Here is a 20088-nt window from a genome sequence, read left to right as displayed (position 1 = left end):
CAAGCAAAACCATGATTCTGCCTTTTGTTTCAAGACAGAATTGACAAACTGTGAACTAATCTTTTAATCTATACTAAAATTGTGAGGCTGCTAGGCAACCAGTGGAGTCACCACTCACAAAAAAAGTCAAACTATTCCTTTAACATGAAGGCAAAGACCAGAGAAAAGCTTTGACTTTGTTATTGAGGAATAGAAGGACTGCATCAAAATGCAAGAGCACAATCTGATATGAATAATCCAGTTCTTGTTTTCCGCTCTCCCCTGCTCTCCTCTTAACCTCTTGCCCTCTTGTCTTTTCATCAACTCTCTAAAAGCAGCAGAGTTTTCCTAAACGTCTATATGTTGCTGAATCTGCTTCATTTTAGGAGACTCTGACTTCCTGCTGTGCGTCAGGGTCATTCGCAGGCCGTAGGTCTTCTAGTGACACCATTAACATGATGAATTAATCTGTGCGAGATGCTGCTTGGACAGTGTCGCTACTAGTGGCAGAGAATGATGGACAGGCAGATGGATGGCAGATGGACAAATGGACTTTCAGTCAGTATTATTGGATAGCTGTAATGGGTCCCTCAGGTCAAGGGTGCTAAAAAAAAAAAAAAAAGTCTGCTCAGTACTCTGAACTCAAACTGAGAAGAGATGAAACGTTTGGGTCCTGTGACTTCCCACCGGCACATTTGCAGTCGGCTAAATGTTTTCCTAGGCAAGCGACACCAATCAGGGTCAGCTGAGAAAAGGACCTTGTGTTTCTTTCTTTCAGGAAGAAAAATCAACCAGAAGTAATCTTGTTTTGTTTATAAATGAAGACACTTGGCCCTCAGCTGCTTACATAAGAAAAAGAGCATCATCTAAGGCCTAAAATATAATGAACTATACTGAGGGGGGTGTGTGTCTCTTCTGTGTGGTTTTCAGAGGACTAAAAATACTCTAAACTATTGCTCCCTTTATGATAATTACATTTGAAGGAAACTGAACAGTTTTACTGTCTTAATTAGTCTTAATTAGCCGCACAGAAACAGGAGTCTGTTTGAATCTCGTATGTTTAATATTTACATTTAGTTCGGCTCTGTATTTGGTTTGCAGCTCTAAGATCAAAACTGGCACTCTGGATGTAGGGTCCCTTTCTAAGGTGAGAGTCGGAAATGTTCCAGTTCCCGCCACTAAATCTAATTCTCTTTTCTTCTTCTTCTCTCTTCACTTTCCTCTTGCTTTTTTTTTTTTTTTTTTTCCACTTTCACCTCAGCTCTTATTTACCTCCCTCCTACAGGCAGCTCACAACTAAATCACTCCCCTTCCCGAGAACCTCTCTCTGTAGCCGGAGGCTGTCACATCATTACTAGAATAATGACCTAGACTTTTCTTTTCCGAGATATTGTGATAGTGGTGAGAGCACTTAGTCTGCATTTATTTCACTCAGTGGTTTGACAAGCTCCTTTTTTTTGACTGTGCTGTTGGTTTCTTATGCCGAGCAATTAACAGCAGCCATTGTAATATGAGTGAAGTGTTGTCAATACTGTCAATAATAAGAGTATTTTCAGACACTTGTGAAACTCTACTGTCTCCCCCTTTGAACTCTCTGATCTATGCTCTTTTTTTTCTTCCTCTCATCCCTCTCTGCTGACTCCCTGTCTTCTCCCATAATTCCCTCACCAGAGTGCTTCTTATTTCTCTGATGGTTCCCACAGTACAGAGTGCACACTAGTACTGCTTTCTCCAAGACCAGTCTGGTATCGATTTTGTAGAAGTTTTGATATTAATCTTTCTCTAATGTGAAAAAAGCAACATTTAATGTAGTTTGACACTGTAATTTGACATGTTTTTTTAAAGTGTAGCTGTATAGATTTGTGGATTGATGTGAAAGAAGTCGCTGCCATATTGAAATATAAAAAGTGAAAATCTGTAATAACCTTTTAAAGTATCAAACTGAGAGAGCATATTAAATTTAAGTCAGTGTCTCGGTTAATTATAATTTATCTTTCAGAGTTATATAAAACCCGTCTGCAGTTGAAAAAGATAATGAATCCTCATGGTTTTGAATTTGTAAGTTTCCCAAGGAAAAGGTAAGTCGAAAGACTTTTCCTTTACCTGCACACTATCTTCGCCTCTGTCCCAGGATCCTTTGCAAGTATCAGTGTGTCTGTCCTCGTGACCCCTAATATCTCCTCAGCTCACATTATCCCCCAGCCTCTGCTCCTGTCAGTATGGATGGGAGGTTTCTAAAGAAGATTTTTCCTAACAGTAAACTCAAGGATTATTACCCTACATTTTTTTTCCTTTTCCCTCCTGGCAGAGTACAGCATGTTCTTTAACTTCAGTATTGTTACGGTGCTGGCAAGGCACCCAGTCTTATCTGGTGCTGGTCCATGTTCATTTTGGGAGGGTGGTAGGAGTGATACTGGCATCATTTACAGGACCACACCTGTGTAGCAAGCACACGGTGCTCATGCCAGACACTGAGACATATCCCTCCTGAGTGCGCTGCTGTGTGCTGTGGGCTCTACTGTTTATGTCTCAGAGGTGAACTGATACTGTGACACCTTTCTCTTTTATGTGCAAGTGTTATGACACATTTGGACTGTGTTTACTTTCTGTTGTTGTTCCTATACTGGAAAGGAAGAGGAAATGGTAGCTTTATACTCAATTGAACTCGGTGCTGTGCAGAATCTGTGGCCGACCAAAGTCAAATTGCAGGGTTTGGGAAAGTACAGGCTTTGTTCACAATGTAGAAACCAAAGGCACACTGTTTATTCTGCACTTTGAAACCTAGACGCTCTGAATAAAAGAATCCAGTGAAGAACAAAATCCTGTTTGAAAAACATTAGAGCTGCCACGATTAGTTTATTAAAACATTATTTGATCAACATAATTTGCAGCTAATTTGATAATCAAACAGTCATTTTAGTCGTATGTTCTGAAGCAAATGCTAAATATTTGCTGGTTCCAGTCTCGCAGATGTGAGGATTTGATTCTTTCTTTTCGTGCACATGACAGTAAAATATTTTTTGGTCCAAGAAAACAGAAGACATTTGTAGCGATCACCTTGGGCTGTAGGAGAAATTTTAAAGGCCTTTTCACTATTTTTTTCCAACATTTTACAGATAAAATGATAAATGAGTAATGAAAACAATCATCAGTTGAAGCCTTATATAAAAAAAAAAAACAAAAAAAAAAAAAAACACACAGACAGAGTCAATGGTATTGTCAATATGTCACACACACACACACGCACACACACACACACACACACATAAATAAGGTACAATACCACCAAATGGGCCCTGTTGCAATATGGGTAAGTGTATGTTTTTTTTTTTGTTTTTTTTTAGCGGCGTCATACACGGACAGCTCTGACGATGAGACGTCTCCTCGGGACAAACAGCAGAAGAACTCCAAGGGCAACGGAGACTTCTGCATCAAAAACATCAAACAGGCCGACTTCGGCCGCAGAGAGATCGAGATCGCAGAGCAAGGTAAAGCAGAAGACCCGTCAGTGCTCGCCTTAAAAAGGTGAAAACAAAAGGGATAGTGGTTCAGGGTTGGGCGCAAGTCGGTAGCTTGATTTCCAAGACGGTGTGACTGATGCGAGCAGTCAGTGGAAGGTCACATAACAGTTACAGTAACACAAGCATGAGGGCATACTACGCATTAAGGGTGTTTTTGATGTGTGTGTGCGTGTGTTTGTGGGGGGGGGGGGCTGCTTTCTACACTGATGGGTGGCCATATGTCCCCTGCTACAAGTGTGAACACCATTTAAAACCCAACGTGTTATTCACATCTTTCCCTAATTACTTCACAGAACGTACAAGAGAGCCTCAGCTGAACCCTGCAGGCTACACACACACACACACACACACACACACACACACACACACACACACACACACACACTATATATCCTTAGCATCAGTAACTCCTTCAGTTGGTTGAGTCGATGGATTAGCGATGAAGTATTAGAAGGATTAAATGATGGGAATTCCTTCCCATCCAGCTGATGTGTGTGTGCGTGTGTGTGTGTGTGTGTGTGTGTGTGTGTGTGTGTGTGTGTTCGTGTTCCTTCTCCTCCTTCAGAGATGCCAGCCCTGATGGCCCTGAGGAAGCGAGCCCAGGGGGAGAAACCCCTTGCCGGTGCCAAGGTGGTGGGCTGCACCCACATCACTGCCCAGACTGCTGTGAGTAGGAATACACAAAACACACACTCCTTCACACCCTAAACAGTGTTAATACAGTGTCACGTCAGCAGCTGCAACAAAACGTCAATCTTAACCCTCCCCTCTCTTCTCTTCTTCTCTTTCCTCAGGTACTGATGGAGACTCTGTCAGCTTTGGGGGCTCAGTGCAGATGGGCAGCCTGCAACATCTACTCCACCCAGAATGAAGTGGCAGCTGCTCTGGCAGAGGGAGGTGAGAGTCCTGGGACTTCCTGTTTGTGACACCTGCCCTTTTCCTCTCTCCTGTCTCTAAAATATTCAAACTCTCTTTCACTCGCTCCCCACCTCGGGCCTGATCTCTTTGTTTCACATTTACCGGCCTCTGTACATGAAAGGCTTCCTTTGTCTTTCTAGGTTTCAGCGTATTTGCATGGAAGGGCGAGTCGGAGGACGACTTCTGGTGGTGCATCGATCGCTGTGTCAACGTGGAGGGCTGGCAACCCAACATGGTAGCACACCTACATTCTGAATAAAGCCTACTGAAGCATTTCTTTTCTTTTTTTTTTCTCCATCCTACAGTTCTCATTGGTGCATACATCTGCTATTTTTTACCAGATAACTAGATTTTACACAAGCCTCGGTTATCTGCCGCTGTGGGTAGAATCGGGATCGGGCACAGCACATGGTTGAGATTAATGTTTAAAAATGGTGCCTTTTTATTTTTTGAACCATTACATTTCTTAGACATTCAGGACTGAACCACAGAAATAAGTTATTTAAATATTTTTATGGAATAGATTTTCTGGTGAAGAAAAAACACTTGAAGTGAAAACTGTTATTTCACCATGGAGCTTATCCACAAGTTTGAGATTTAGTTTCAAAGTTTAAGCAGCTTCTGTCTGTCTTTTTTTTCTTTTTTTTTTCTTGCCCAATATCCCCCCTCAATTTTTCTCTCTCTCTTCCACTCTGCTTGTCCCTGTCTCTGATTGCCTGTCAGATCTTGGATGATGGTGGAGACCTGACTCACTGGATTTATAAAAAATACCCCAACATGTTCAAGAAGATCAAGGGCATTGTGGAGGAGAGCGTCACCGGTGTGCACAGGTAGGACTTGGCAACAAACCTACGTGATGAAAATGTCCTGCATCACAAGAGGACTATTGTAATTGCCTGTATTTGGGCCTTCCCCAGTCTTCTTAACTCACCTGCAGATGGTTCAAAATGCAACTTCAGGGATGTTGACTGGTACTAAACAGTGTGAGCGTATGACCTCAGTCAAAGCCTCTCTTCATTGGCTCCCTCTTCATTTTATTATCCAGTTTAAGACAAATCTTTCTTGTGAGTCCCACAGTCACGACTAAAACACGATTGTGGAGGAAGTTGCCATTATAAGTTAGATGTGTTACCTTTTTGACTCACTAATCTTCTATCTGTTGTGATGTCTAGAATTCGGTGTTTGTACCTGGTTGTTTATTGTTGTCGTTGTGTTATTTCTTTTACTTTATATATTAATATCCTTTTGTACAGCACTTTGGTCAGCTTAAGCTGTGTTTAAATGTGCTTTAGAAATAAACTTTACTTACATTCTCCCGAGTAATGCTTGTTGTAGAAGTCTTAATGACAAGTGATTTAATCTGCGGAGCATTGTAATATTTTAAACGAGAGACTGTGCAACTACATTTTCACACACTAACACACAGAGATACTTACAGTCTCACGCGGTTTCTGATGTGGTAACATCACCATCTAGTGGTGAACAGCGTGCTGTGATTACACAACTGCAGCATGGCTGCATTCAGTAATGAAACCTTGTGTTAATCAAATAGAATTTTTGCAAATAATCAGTATAATCATTATAATAAATGAAAATAAATAGAAATATATGATAAATAAAAGATAAAAACCAATCCCCTCTTAAAACTGAAATAAATAATTCTCAGAGTGTATCACTCTGCATTATCATAACTAAACGGGAAGAAAATCAATTACATATATTGATATAATGTTCTGTCACAAATTTTCTCTGTCTGTTTTTAATATTTTATTTTTTCTGTGTGTGTGTGTGTGTTTTTTTTTATGTGTAGGTTGTACCAGCTGTCTAAGGCAGGGAAGCTGTGTGTCCCAGCCATGAACGTGAATGACTCTGTGACCAAGCAGAAGTTTGACAACCTCTACTGCTGCAGGGAGTCCATCTTGGACGGGTATGAAACATTCTCCTGCTCATGTTTAGCCTCAGTAACACAACATGATAGTTGTTTTTACATTTATTGTTTCAGGGCAATTACGCCCGCCTCCTCCTCTCTGTTCCACACAGTCTGAATAAATATCAGGCTGTCAGTGAGGTAATTGTGTTTGTGTCCTTAGCCTGAAGAGAACCACTGATGTCATGTTTGGAGGCAAACAGGTGGTGGTGTGTGGATATGGAGAGGTAAGGCTCACACACTCACACAAGCTCATACAGAGTGCTAAAATGTTAGAGCCATGTCTTCTCCATAAAATATATCAAGTGAAATCACATTAACGCTATAATAAATCCAATATCTAGCTGTAGATTTAGGTTAGAAGACAAGTTAGATCACTGCGTTTCTTTGAAAGCACTTGGGGGCAAAGAATTTTGCAAATTAGGATTCAAAAGTTTGTCTTGAACTTTATTAATACAGAACAGTTCACTATAGAGCTGCTTGTTGACAGCTTCTCTTTCAGGCCTGCAGCTAACTATTATTTTTTTTATTATTCATCAATCTGCTAATTATTTTCTCGATTTTAATTGTTTGGTTTATAAAATAAAAACTGTGAAAAATATCCAACATAATTTCCTGAGGGTCTAATGATGTCATCATATTGCTTATATTGTTGGACTAATCCTCCAAAATCCAAAGATACTCAGTTTACTGTCACATAATGCAAAGGAAGAACAAGAGTCTAACAAAGGAGAAGTGGTGACGAGGGAATGTTTGGAATTTTTAGGTGGAAAACGACAAACAATTAACTGATTAGCTGCCGATTAGGTTTCCGTTGCTTGACATCTTGATTAATCAACTAATCAGTGCAGCTTTAGATTATTTGTACCTCTACCAGGGAGCATAGTTTGCTGTCCTCTCCCTGGTCCTGGTCTATATGTATAAATGTTCAAATAAATAAGCATTTAAAACCAGAAACCACTTGTAGTTGAATTGTTGTGGCAAATTTCATGGACGCCTCACACAACAATAGATAAAAACCATACGTTGTTAGGATGGATTCGTTTAAATCAAAGTCCAACGGTCGGCAGTGTGACTTGCTTTACCAGAGGTTTTATTCGTTGGAACAGATCTGACACAGACTCGAGACTCAATTTTCAACCCACAAAGAGCTCTACTCTCTATCCACTGACCTACACAACACGAGCCTTGACGGTTTCAGCATGTGACATGATGTTATGCTGTCTCATTTGATTACTGAGATGTGTTTATCGTACTGTGTGTTAACATCCCACCCTCGTCTTCCTCAGGTTGGAAAAGGCTGCTGTGCTGCCCTGAAAGCAATGGGCTCCATCGTCTACGTCACAGAGATCGACCCTATCTGTGCCTTGCAGGCCTGGTGAGACTCCGCTTATCTAGTTTCTTCCTCTTATCTCACCGCTGGAGTCGCCAATGCATTAGTCTAACGTGTCTTTATTGTCTCTTCTCCGGATGGCAGCATGGACGGCTTCAGGCTGGTGAAGCTGAATGAAGTCATCAGACAAGTGGACATCGTCATCACCTGCACAGGTTTGGTTCAGCCTCCAGTCTTTGTCTCCGCAGTGTAACCTTTGGATTGCTGACTAATTGCCTCACCGCAGCTGTACAGGGATTTATCCTGTTGGCTTCTGTGTTGGGACATAGTCCACAATCAACAGTGCAGAAATAAATTCTGTTAATAAACGGAGAATACCAACTTTGATTATGTGCATTAGGAAGGTGCGAGACATAAAACACTGAGTTGTACTATTCTGTCACTGTTGGTTCAGGGGGGCTGGACAGATATATTCAGTCATTGTCATCAGTCCGCAGCAGAACAAGTTCTCAGCTCAGCAGCCAGGGACTTGTCCCGAACACTTATTTGGAGCAGAGAATTACTTGTCTCTCTGCTTCATTACCTCAGGCTGCTGGCAGGCCTGAAGCTGTGGCCTGGCTTTAGGGTGAAAACGTAGTTGATCAGGGAAAGATAATAAGAGACTAATGAGGTAGACACATGGTTTGTGTGCAAAATTTTGCTAATAAAGTTACAAAGTGCGGTGAAATAAATACAACCGGACAAGCATTTGCTGTAATAAGGTCATGTGCTGTTAACTCTATTAAGGTCAACTCATTAGAGCCTTTGCAATAAAACGGAGAGAGCTCGTTGGACCCTTAGTAAATGAATAATCCTGCTGTAGTGGAAACAATTATCAGTTGATTGATAATCATTACTATAATGTTGAAGTCCCACTATTATTCTGCGATTAGATAAATCATATAATGGTAAAATTGTCATGTCATGTTTGATGTGGATTAGTATTGTCAATAACATTAGCATTACATTTTTTATACACATTTTTAAAGCCAGATCCGCATCATTAGCATGTTTCCTGTGTGCAAACATGTGCCTGGAGGTCCATATATAGGCAGATAAAGAGGTGGTAGTGTGGTTTGTCATAGAATTCCTTTAGTTTGAATCAAAACGGATAGAAAACGTCCTTTTAGAGACACATGAAATCAAACTAGATTACATTTTCAGACTTAATTAACTAAGCCTAAGTACGGAGGGTAGAAATAATTAAATCAATAAAGACTCCATTAGTTTTCCAGGAATAGAGAGAGAGAGTTTTTAATGCCGAAGGGAAGGTGCAGTGTTACCGCAGCTTTACATAAATTACAGAAACAATGACGTACGTATAAAACAAATGCAATCAATGGATACATGGATACAGAGTCGGCTCACAGTTCTGGCTGTGAACTGGCTTCATTGTCTGCCTGCTGGCATTAACAAATATAGCTTCAACCATGACAGAATTTTGCCTTTTCCCTTTTTTCCCCCCTCCCTCCATCAGGCAATAAGAACGTGGTGGTGAGAGAGTACCTGGACCGCATGAAGAACGGCTGCATCGTCTGCAACATGGGACACTCCAACACTGAGATCGATGTGGTCAGTTACTACACATTTGTATTTATTTAAACTGTTGACTGACACTTACAATAATATATTACATAGTACGAGTTCCGATGTTTGAGGTCAACGAGAAAAGACAGATGGTACGAGATCAAAGCGTAACTTGTCACTACAGAAACAACAGCGCTGCAGCTCCCATTAACATGATTGACAGCATGTTGAACATCCTCCTGTCTCTAAAGCCTGACCTTGGGCAGTGATTGTTCAATGTTGTCATGGTAACTGACAGCTTAGATTGAGTCAGTGGGGTTGTAGTGAAAGGCCTGATCCATAAGTGGCTATAGTGGTCAGAATTAGGCTAGTAGCCTCACAACATACAGATGAGCAGTTTTAACTATTGACATATTTCACCTTAATGAAAGTTATGATGCAGCTGTTTGGTGACTAACAAACCGGTTGAATTATATTAATATTATAGGCTTTTAACATATGTCCTCGTAGAGTGAGTGCAGCATTGAAATACAACAAAATCACATAAATGAAGGGCAGGTGATACTAAGGAACAAAGAACAGGGTTGTGGTGCTCTGACTGTTTTTCCTTTCACATGAAACAGTCAGACAGAAATGCTCAGAATAGAAAAAATACCAGAGGAATGGAAAACGGTACTCGGAATGAGTGTTGGATGAAGGAAGTTGTTCAGACATGAGAGGAAGTTGTGACTCGTTTCTCAAAGTACTTCAGCACTGGAAAAGACGGAGCCTACTTAGTCAATTTTTAGCCCGCAATGAAACGATGGCTGACAGTTCATCCGAACAGAAAGGAGAAGTAGTAGAAGAAGAAGGGGGGAAAAAAAACAATTCCAAAAGCAAATAATTGTTGATGATGTGTTGTTGTGCTCACCCTGTAGGCGAGCCTGCGGACCCCTGAGCTGACCTGGGAGAGGGTGCGCTCTCAGGTGGACCACGTCATCTGGCCAGATGGCAAGAGGATAGTGCTGCTGGCTGAGGTACACACACACACACACACACACACACACACACACACACACACACACACACACACACACACACACACACACACACACACACACAGACAGACAGACACTTAATCAGGAAAAGAGCAAATCAATAGAACAACTTTATTGTTCCAAGTTGAGACTATTATTTAGACTTTGAGTTAAACCCCCATCACATTTGATAAACATCTCACTGAACTCCATTAGCAAATCTAGTCAACAAATTAGGGTGTAGAAAATGTGAGGGCATATAGATACACACCCCTGCATAGACCCATACTAGAAAAAGGCTCGGCTTATGAGTGTGTGTGTGTGTGTATTCCAAGCCGTGACAGAATGAGAGCAGTCTGACGGGACCAGACAACCTGCTGGCCCGTCTCTGCCTGTGTCTCTGCCGCTGTTTGATCTGCAGCAGGTTTCAACCACATCATTAGACCTGCTCCTCCACCCTCACCTCCCCTCCCCTCCTTCCAGATCACACTCCCAGTTCCTCACAGCTCTCATCCAAAATAGAGTTTTGTTCCAAAAATGCAAAAAAATGTCACTTATTTAAAGGTAAAATCATTCATGAATCTGAGATACAGAGAATCTGGAGAGCTGCTTTTCATTAAAGGTTAAGAATAATTTTAATTTTGAAACAGTAGAACTGTGAAATGAGGAGCAATTTTTTGTTCATTCCTCTTTTCATAACTTTGCTTCACAGTGTAATACTATACACTCATGCATTTATTCATGCAAACTTATGAGCTGTGAGAGAGAGAGAGAGAGAGAGAGAGAGAGAGAGAGAAACTTTTTCTACAATTAAATACATGGGAAGGAGTGATGGAGGAGGAGCAGGAGTGATGGGACAAATTAAAGCTTTCATCCTGCCACATCAACAATACAACCTGCTCCTGTTAGTATAAGATGATGCGCCACAGTAACTCACACCAAGGTGGAGGGAAAATACAAAACGGCCCGAGGTCAGATGTAAGATTTTAATTTTTTTAAAGTTAATGACATGTCATGTAATCCCTCTGCAAATGCTCTGATTTGCCGGTTTGATATCAGTTGGACACGGCAGCCTGTCAGATGGGTTGATTCATCCTTCTTTCTTATTTTTTCATCATGTCCGATTTCACATCGTCACACAAGGTTAAGCACCCCTGGGTGTTTTTGCCTCGCATGCTCCAACCTTGTATTGCTTTCTCTTCCTCTCCAGGGTCGCCTGCTGAACCTCAGCTGTTCCACTGTGCCCACTTTTGTTCTCTCCATCACCGCCACTACCCAGGTAAAACAGAGCATCAGTTTCTGTCTTATTTACATTCTTGTACATGACTGGTTTTGTTTTGTATTTTATGTCTGTCTTGTTTATGTATGTGTGTGTGAGTAACCTTTGTATGTGTTTGTGCCCAGGCTCTGGCTCTGATAGAGCTGTACAATGCCCCAGAGGGACGCTACAAGCAGGATGTTTACCTGCTGCCCAAAAAGATGGGTAAGATTTATTTTAGTTAAAACTGTGTTCATGGAATAAAACCTGAAGAAAGACAACTTGTACTACTAGAATACAACAATACACCATGTAGAAGCATGAATCCCTGTTAGATAAGACAAACACAGAAAGCTACCAGGCCAGGGAGATGAACAATAAGCTGGTTTGGTTCTTAAGTAGCCACCAAGCAAGGAAGTGATTGCAGGGAGTTTGTTTTTGCCCCAGCAGAGAGCCTGCAGGCATATTGCATTTATCTCTATAGACAACACAGTCGGTCTCATCTGTTCAGCCCATAGTCGTCTCCCTGGATAGCAAATCATTCACAGTAGAATGAGTCGTGTGTGTGTGTGTACGTGTGTACGTGTGCGCGCGCACTGTGCGTGTGTGTGTGCGTACAGCCCACAGCATGTCTGCAGCACTGGCCCATCACATTTCTTAGCTTTCCCTCAGTGTGCAGCGCGCATACATTGTAAAGACAAACAGACAAAAAAATTTAGGTCACCCTGCCAGTGACTGCTGCTGTTACCACGGCACACACACTGACAGGAAGATGATGGAAAGAAAGAAAGAAAGAAAGAAAGAAAGGATGCAAAGAGAGGCTGAGATGAGGGAAGAAGGAAAGCAGAAAGATGAAGATGGAAGACAGTAGTGATTGCAGAGGAGAAAAGGAGATGGTAAATCCCAGAGCACCTCTTCAACTTTGCTTCCTCTTCCTCTCATTTGAATGATTAATCAGCCGCGGATGCCTGGTGAATGTTAACATGTTCTTCCTCTCTCTCCGCCTCCAGATGAGTATGTGGCCAGCCTACATCTGCCTACGTTCGATGCACATCTGACAGAGCTGACCGACGAGCAGGCCAAGTATCTGGGCTTGAACAAGAATGGGCCCTTTAAGCCAAACTACTATAGGTATGAAAACTCCTCAAGCTCACTTCGTTAGGATTGGCATTTAAGTGCTTTTAAGAGATCATCTTGTCATTTTTGTCTGCTGGGTGTATATAGCTGGAGTTCAGTCACATTTTACCAAGTCTGGAATAAAAATGTTTATCTCATGCTAGCCAAGATATTCAGTTCCCTATCATAGAGGACTAGGACGACCTGCAGAGGCTGCTTGTTTAAAACATGACTCAAAACAATGAATCGCTCATCAAACTTGCTGTCGACTATTCTGCTGTTGCTCAGTTAGTCAGCTAATCATTTCAGCTCTAGTTTGATCTTCAACATTTTTAAGTAACAAAGATTCAGCTGAAATCTGTAATCAGCTGTTGGCGGTTGAGAAGACAGACACACAGACAAACGGCTGTCGGTGGCAGCTGGATGAAATAAATCCGACACATTGTGATTAGAGGTGATTATTTTTGTAATGAGTGAGTAAGTTAGACAGAGATTCACCAGAGAGGAGTGACCACTCTGTTGATCTTATTAAACTACAAAAACACTGTCCACTGTCGAGTGTCACTTTGGATTTTTGTCCACTTACTCGCAGGGTTTAACATCAGTTAGCTATAGTCAGGTGTCACTGAGCAAGATGCCAGCTCTCTTACCTGCTAGTTCATTGTCAAGGTAAAAACAATCACAAATTTTGTGGATTCAGTCAGAACCTAGAATGTACCTAGTCTTTTTTTTTTGTGTGTGTGTGTGTGTAACTAGCTCTTAATAATGAAAAATCTCTTTTGGATAATGTTGCATTAAGATTACATTGAAATGAACTGAAATATCATTGGGTTTTGTCAGTCATCAGTTTACAGTCATTACTTGCCGAGTCAGCCTCACATATACTTCTCATGAGAGAGCAGGGCCAGATTCATCGGTACAGAACTTTTCATTGAGGTGAACCACCCAGATGGTAGAAGACGTATGACCACATGCTGACTGAAACCACTCTCTCTTTGTCTCTAAGGTATTAAACCAGTGTTGGGGTTGGACTTTGACCAAATACCAATACTCCATGAATCGCACAGACTCACAGAGGGAGAGGAGGAGGATGAGGAAGACAGAACGGCAGGACAAAAAAGTTCAACACACCTGCTTTATATTCGGGGGGGGGGGGGGGGGGGGGGGGGCTGGCTCTGACTGAGCCCTGAAGGAGAAAGGGGTTTGCGAAGGGGGGGGTGGATTTCCATGCGCATATGGCAGTTTTATTTATTCACGCTTGACAACAACAATAATAATAATAACATTAACTGTGTGGAGCTAGCATCCGCCACTAGCTAGCTCCCCTGCGTCTTCTCCTGGGAGATGTTTTGCTTCCCTCCCGCTCGTCATCACACACACCACCATTATCTCGTTCTCTTTAGACGCTCACTTGTGTGTCGAGTTGTATGTAAACCCTCCATCCTCCCTTCCCATTGTCAGATCTTTTATTGTTTAACTATTAAAGATGAAATTATTGACGCTAAAAAGATATATACTATATAAAAAAAAAAAACTTGATTAAAAAAAAAAAAATCTGTGTGAATGAAGATGATCTTTGAAGATTTAGTGATGGACACTTTTTCCTGTCCTTTTTTGTTGTTGTTGTCTTTTCTTTTCTACTTGTGATTATGTTTTTGTTTTCTCTTGTGTAATATTTGCGAGGGCGGGGTTAGACCTACATGAGGAGGGATGGGGTTAGGCGGGATCTCAGGGTCCAATCATATCATGTCTTTTATTTGATCGTTTCATTGAAATTCACTGTGTCTGTTTTTAAACATTTTTTTATTATGCGTTCTGTCCCTTTGGATCAGCCGTCGTAACTTTTTTTTTTTTTTTTTTTTTAGTATGACTGGACGGTGGCCGGTTCTTCCCACCTGTCACTCAAACCCACAGTGAAACCATCTCATTAGCTGCTTCTTTCTCAGCTTCCAGCTGCTCACATGACGCCAGTGTTGAAGTCATGAAAAGTATTTCAAACTAGTGAGAGCTGACCTTTACAGTTTGTCTTTTCCTTTACCAAGAATGACTATACTGTATTAGAAGCATGGCAGGTTGTCAGAACATTACAAGGGGTATACTGTATATTTAGATATTTATATAGAAACTAAGATTTTTCTATCTTTTTCTCTCCTGCGCCATCTAATATCATAACTTTTGGAAAAAAAAATCAACATGTCATAAAGATAAAGCAATTTAATGTTCTAATGATAAGTGTAAAAAATCTAACCTAACTTAAACCTTCATTTTTAATACTGTGACAGAAAATGATTACAGAGATACCAAATGTGCTGCAGGTTGTTGCCAGTCCGGTACTTAGGCAGATTTCTTCAATCAGGTCCTCTGTGAAAAGTATGGTGCTGTCTAGATTTACTACACTGACCATACACAACACAACTCTTTGGTACTTACAGATAAAGTCAAGGGGTTCAGCTTAAAAATCAAATCTGGGAGTAAGTTCCACCATGATTTACTTTCTCTCCATCCAAGAAACAAATTGAAGCTTCCCTGCAAATTTATGTGCATTTGCCTGTAAAGGGATTTTTTTTTTCTCCCCCCCGTTTTAAAAAAAAAAAAAAAAAAAAAAAAAAAAAAAAAAATCTCCAAACTTGGCACGTCAGGCCGGATTATATTTTAGTTTCTTCCTGCCCACACCTGAAAAGCTTTGATCCTTTCGCTATAATGAGCTGCACGGCTGTCCCCAGCTGACCTGACGGTGGAAATTAGAAAATCCTGACAGTCATTTCACCCGACAGGCCGGGTGCACCCCGCCGCTACCAGCTCTTAACTGCACCTGAACCAGTCAGAGTCTCTGTTAGCCTGCTGGGAGACGCTGCCGGCTCAACTCTCACATAGTGGGATCAAATGCTTAAACACACATACACAGAAGCTTATTATCCAGGTCTGAAAAATTCACTCTGTATGGAAATGAATTTGGTCACTTTACATCAACAGGTGGAAATAGCACAAAAAGCTTTGTTTACCAATCAAATAAATACTGTTGCTATATTCAAGTAGCCTACAAATATGCCTACACATTATATACCATTTAGTTTTCGTGTGACATCATCAAAACCAAATTCTTTACAGGAATAGTTTGACATTCTAGGAGATACACTTATTTGCTTTCTTGTGAGTTGAGAATATTGATACCACTCTCATGTTAGGTACACTAATATTTATCATGGGCCAGTTAGCTTAGCTTAGCATGACGTTTGGAAATTGAGGGAAGTTTCTCCCTGCCTCCAGTCTTTATGCTAAGCTCCGAAATATCAAACTATTCCTTTCTTAAATTTGGTAAAAACAAATCAAATTCTAAAGAAACTGTAAAGGTGTGTAGGAACCTACTGCACACCCATAACACCGCCATGAAATGACAAGATCCGATACTGTGTCACAGCCCATATAACCTCAACGTCACGCTATTCCCTCCCAATGTCTGTGCGTTTTCTCTGTCTCCTTGTGCTGTTGAGAGTCCCCTCTTAAAGTAGTGTGACCTGTTGTCAGTGTAGTTCTTAAGCCTGTTGTCTTAAGTCTTAATTTTTTTCCCCCTTTTTGTAAGTGTGAATGTGTGTAAGAGTAAATTACCTCTTGAAACATGAGGTGATTATAGCTAGTGTGTGTGCGTGTGTGTCTGTGTGTGTGTGTGTGTCTTTACATGTTTTTACACATCCTTTCTCGTAGGCCATGGTCGTTCATTAACAGCTGCCTCAGGATCCTAGCCTGTGCGTTAGGGGGAGAAACCTTTTTTTTGTTTGTTTTGTTTTGTCAGTTATGAGCTGACCAACACATGGGTGGGCGGGGGAAGACACCAGCATCATATATGTATATACATACTATATGCAGATATGACAACCTTTAAAAGTATAGGATGGTAAAAGAAGAATCAACTCCTGTATTTATTGTTGTAAATCCTCATACAGTGCAAACTGGCAAAATTCTCAAACATGTTTTAAGTTGTCTAATAAAGAAAAAAAAACCCTATGTTTAAATATTGCAAGTGATAATAGTAGATGATGAGCAATAATTAAAAAATTCTGTAATCTTAATGAATAAAGATGTAAAAATTGTAACTGGTTTTTGTGCTTGTCCTTAATTTCTACAAACACATTTGCTCCTTTTCAATAATTGATCACCTGCTTTGTCCTTATGACAATGTTTGGTGTGTGTGTTGTTCCAGTCTGTTCTCATAGTGGGCTCATTTGTGTAGTTGCGTTCACGTGTGTTGGGGGAAGGGGAGTGCGTGTGCAGCTGTTGAGGTCTGTCAGAGCCGCAGTGAGCTCATCTGAGCCATCGGACCGGGACGTCTCTGACATCAACAGGGTTCAGCTGCGAGCTTTTATTTATTCCTGACACACAAATCTGCATAACAGGATCCAACGAGTTTGACACATACAATGAAATGTCATGTCATTTACAACAACACTATAATCTAGAGGTTTAGAATAGACAGCACTTCTGTCCGTGTTCTTGTTTCTGGCCTTAAAAGCCTAAAACAAGGTTTGACGAATGAAACAGCACGACAAAAAAAATATTCAGCCATTGTGTTTTCTCGGTCAAAGCAAAATCCAATTTAAATATTCTTAACTAGCTTTTGAACACTAGATTTTAAAGAAACATTTGGTTTTTACAAACAGAATTTCTGCAAACCTTCAGATGATTTACTACATCATTTTTGAAGGGGAGCTTCTGTAGATCTGGACCAACTCTCTTGAGTAGAGAACAATGACCCTGATGATGTCAGCAGGGTTATTTAACAAATCAATTTTTTATAACCAAAAGTGAATCAGAAACTGGGTGTATGGATTTTAAAGGAGTTTAAAATGGACATTTACTGATTACATTTAAGTAGCATTATGGGAATTGTAGGCTTGACCCATACTAAAGCTAAATGTCTCATTTGATTTTGACCACCCCCAACTTTTTTTTTAGCTTAGACTATTCCTTTAAAGTAAAAAGAGAAAATATTCTTTATTCATTTATTTGCTTTTTCATGTAGTAATAGTCAGGAAAATGTTTTTTTTTCTTGAAAAATCCCTTTCATCTTCTTGGAAAGCTGTTTGTTAATGGTTGTAGTATTGCCCAAAATAAATATCATCACTAAACAAACCACGGAAATAACATGTTTTAACATTCTGACTCCTCCTATCATACCCACATTTTTTCCATCATTGATTTCCTATTGGTTTACACTTTTTCATTGTGTCCCTGCCAATGATCCTGCTGTATGTCAGCATGAATTACAAGCCAGATGCTCTTGAAAAACTGCTTTTAGTCCTTGTTTGTGCCTGAACCTTTTTCCAGGATATGAAATCAACTGAGCAAGAAAGTTTTTCAGCACTTTAACCTTCATACTTTGAATCCTGATAAACTCCTGTATAAACTATGGGCTGATGTCTTTTTTCAAGGGCTCAGTCAAAGCTGCCAGTGTCAGATTTTAAACCTCATCACTGCTGCAGTTCATCTTTGCAGATGATGCGTTTTATTGGATTTCTAGCTTTGTCAGACTTGAGTCTAAATTGATTCATCTACCAGTGAATAATTATTTAATCATGACCCCCCCCCCCACACACACACACACACACACACCCACCCACTGTCCTACCAGGTGGTCACGTTCCACCAGAAGCTCAAGCCTACATTCAACTGTACAATCCAATCATGTCATCTTAAAGTGGTTTTCACAGTCAGGGGTGTGTGTGTGTGTATGCGTGCGTGCGTGCGTGCGTGCGTGCGTGCGTGCGTGTGTCTGTGTCTGTGTCTGTGTCTGTGTTGGTAGGTAGGAGTGTGTGTGTGACAGCCTAGACACCAACCCCCACCTTCACATATCAATAATTCACTTGCTCCACTGAAGGGAGGGAAAATGAGAATTAAGACCAGAATATGACTTTTTGCTCCATTTAACAGCTTCTGTGACAGTGACTAATAATCGACATTAAAAGGCATGAAGTTGCAGAGGTTTCCATGAGTGTGTTGCACTTGCAGTTTGCTTTGCTTTCACCAGCTCCATGGGGTTTAAGCCTGGAGACAGTGCTGCTCTTCCATCATGTGAAGCCACCGTCTGGTTCTTTTCTTCTATAAAGTTTTGGGTCATTATCTTGCTGTAGGATGAACCTCTGACCAACTGTACTACTTCCTGCAGCACAGTATAATCCTAATAATGCATCAGAGGGTGCAGTGACACAGTTTGTTCCAGCTCTGCCTTTGTACCGACAGAGCGTTTGTAAGTTCAACCTGTAGGAATTGTTTGCATTAACTTCGAAGCTTCATTTACTTCCATTGTTGCAGGAAAGCTGGAAGTTAACACATTTCTTAATCCCTGAAAAAAATTTCTATGAAATCAACAGGATTTTTCAGTTTTTGCACTTTCTTTTTTTTTTTACCTTGGGCTGTTTACCTTTGTACCACTTAAGAATTATCCATGTGACTTGAACTGTTGAAATGTCTGTAAAAACAGTAAAAATTGGGCTGTTCTAAAACCTTTGGCTGAGCACCTCTAAACTGGATACTCCATTTTACTCTTGGTTGCTTTTAATATATCTTAACTTTTATACCTCCATTTTTTATATCAACATGTTCTGAGTCAGACCAAGCAGGGAAACACATAAACAGTAAATAAACAATAAACCAGTTTGTCACTATTTTTTCTATCTCTTTTATCTCTCTATTTATTTGTTATCTTTGCTAATATATTCCTACATTTGGATATTTTTATAACATGAATATTTTTTACATGTGGAGGATGTTTTATAGAGCACTGTCAAGCCAAAAGCTTGTTTCTCCTAACTATTTAAAAAAATGAAATATCATATTAATAATACCCATATGATAATATTGTGATGACAGATGTTAGGCACTTGTGGATCATTAGTTCATCTGGTTGCCTTTTCACCTGTGTAGGCCTAACTGTTCTTTTTGTACTCTGTTGTACAGTTATGGTTACAGACTCTCTACACTTCCCTTAACTCATGTTTGAGTCTAAATAATTTGCCAAAAATAGACAAAACACACAAGATAATATTGTTATTTATTTATTGTTTTTTTTAAAAATTTATAGACATCGCGATAATACTGTTATCATGAATTCTTTTGGCCACGATAACGTAGTGAAAATCTGATATCGTGGCAGTTCAACTTTCAATTAGCATTCTTAATTTGTTATGAGGTGTATTAGTCCTTTTAGTCCTTACACTAACCTCGTGTCACGCCACCTCCTTCAACTTTGATGTGGGCAGCTCATGCTCCTCTCTGCTGTCATGATGACTCTCTAACCCCGCCTTCTCGGGGCGCACAGGGACAGCGAATCAAACAGACTTGAGTTGTGGTGGTAGTGGTGGTGGTGGCGGTGGGGGGGGGGGGGGGGGGAAGAGGGGGGGGGGGGGGGAGTTGGAGTAGCAGGAGGCGGAGGAGATCCTCAACTTGAGCTCCGGAGCAGA

The 20088-nt window shown here is 40.6% G+C and overlaps 1 protein-coding gene across 1 annotated transcript in view; it reads left to right on the top strand.

The window, feature by feature from the left end:
* Positions 1–13775, top strand: part of LOC111224680 (putative adenosylhomocysteinase 3) — a 40980-nt gene extending 27205 nt beyond the window's left edge. The window contains exons 3-17 of the mRNA XM_022749260.1: positions 3324–3467; positions 4066–4166; positions 4295–4397; positions 4559–4653; positions 5142–5248; positions 6229–6345; positions 6509–6572; positions 7635–7723; positions 7823–7893; positions 9195–9289; positions 10162–10260; positions 11471–11539; positions 11665–11743; positions 12529–12649; positions 13641–13775. Of these exons, the coding sequence (XP_022604981.1) occupies positions 3324–3467; positions 4066–4166; positions 4295–4397; positions 4559–4653; positions 5142–5248; positions 6229–6345; positions 6509–6572; positions 7635–7723; positions 7823–7893; positions 9195–9289; positions 10162–10260; positions 11471–11539; positions 11665–11743; positions 12529–12649; positions 13641–13647 (1361 nt within the window). The 3' untranslated portion in view covers positions 13648–13775. The remainder of the gene's footprint in view (positions 1–3323; positions 3468–4065; positions 4167–4294; positions 4398–4558; positions 4654–5141; positions 5249–6228; positions 6346–6508; positions 6573–7634; positions 7724–7822; positions 7894–9194; positions 9290–10161; positions 10261–11470; positions 11540–11664; positions 11744–12528; positions 12650–13640) is intronic.
* The last annotated feature ends 6313 nt before the right edge of the window (positions 13776–20088 follow it).

This window comes from Seriola dumerili, unplaced genomic scaffold, assembly GCF_002260705.1.
Source record: "Seriola dumerili isolate Sdu_G_001 unplaced genomic scaffold, Sdu_1.0 BDQW01000138.1, whole genome shotgun sequence".
Lineage (NCBI taxonomy): Eukaryota > Metazoa > Chordata > Actinopteri > Carangiformes > Carangidae > Seriola > Seriola dumerili.
This window is presented reverse-complemented; position numbering and strand designations above follow the sequence as displayed.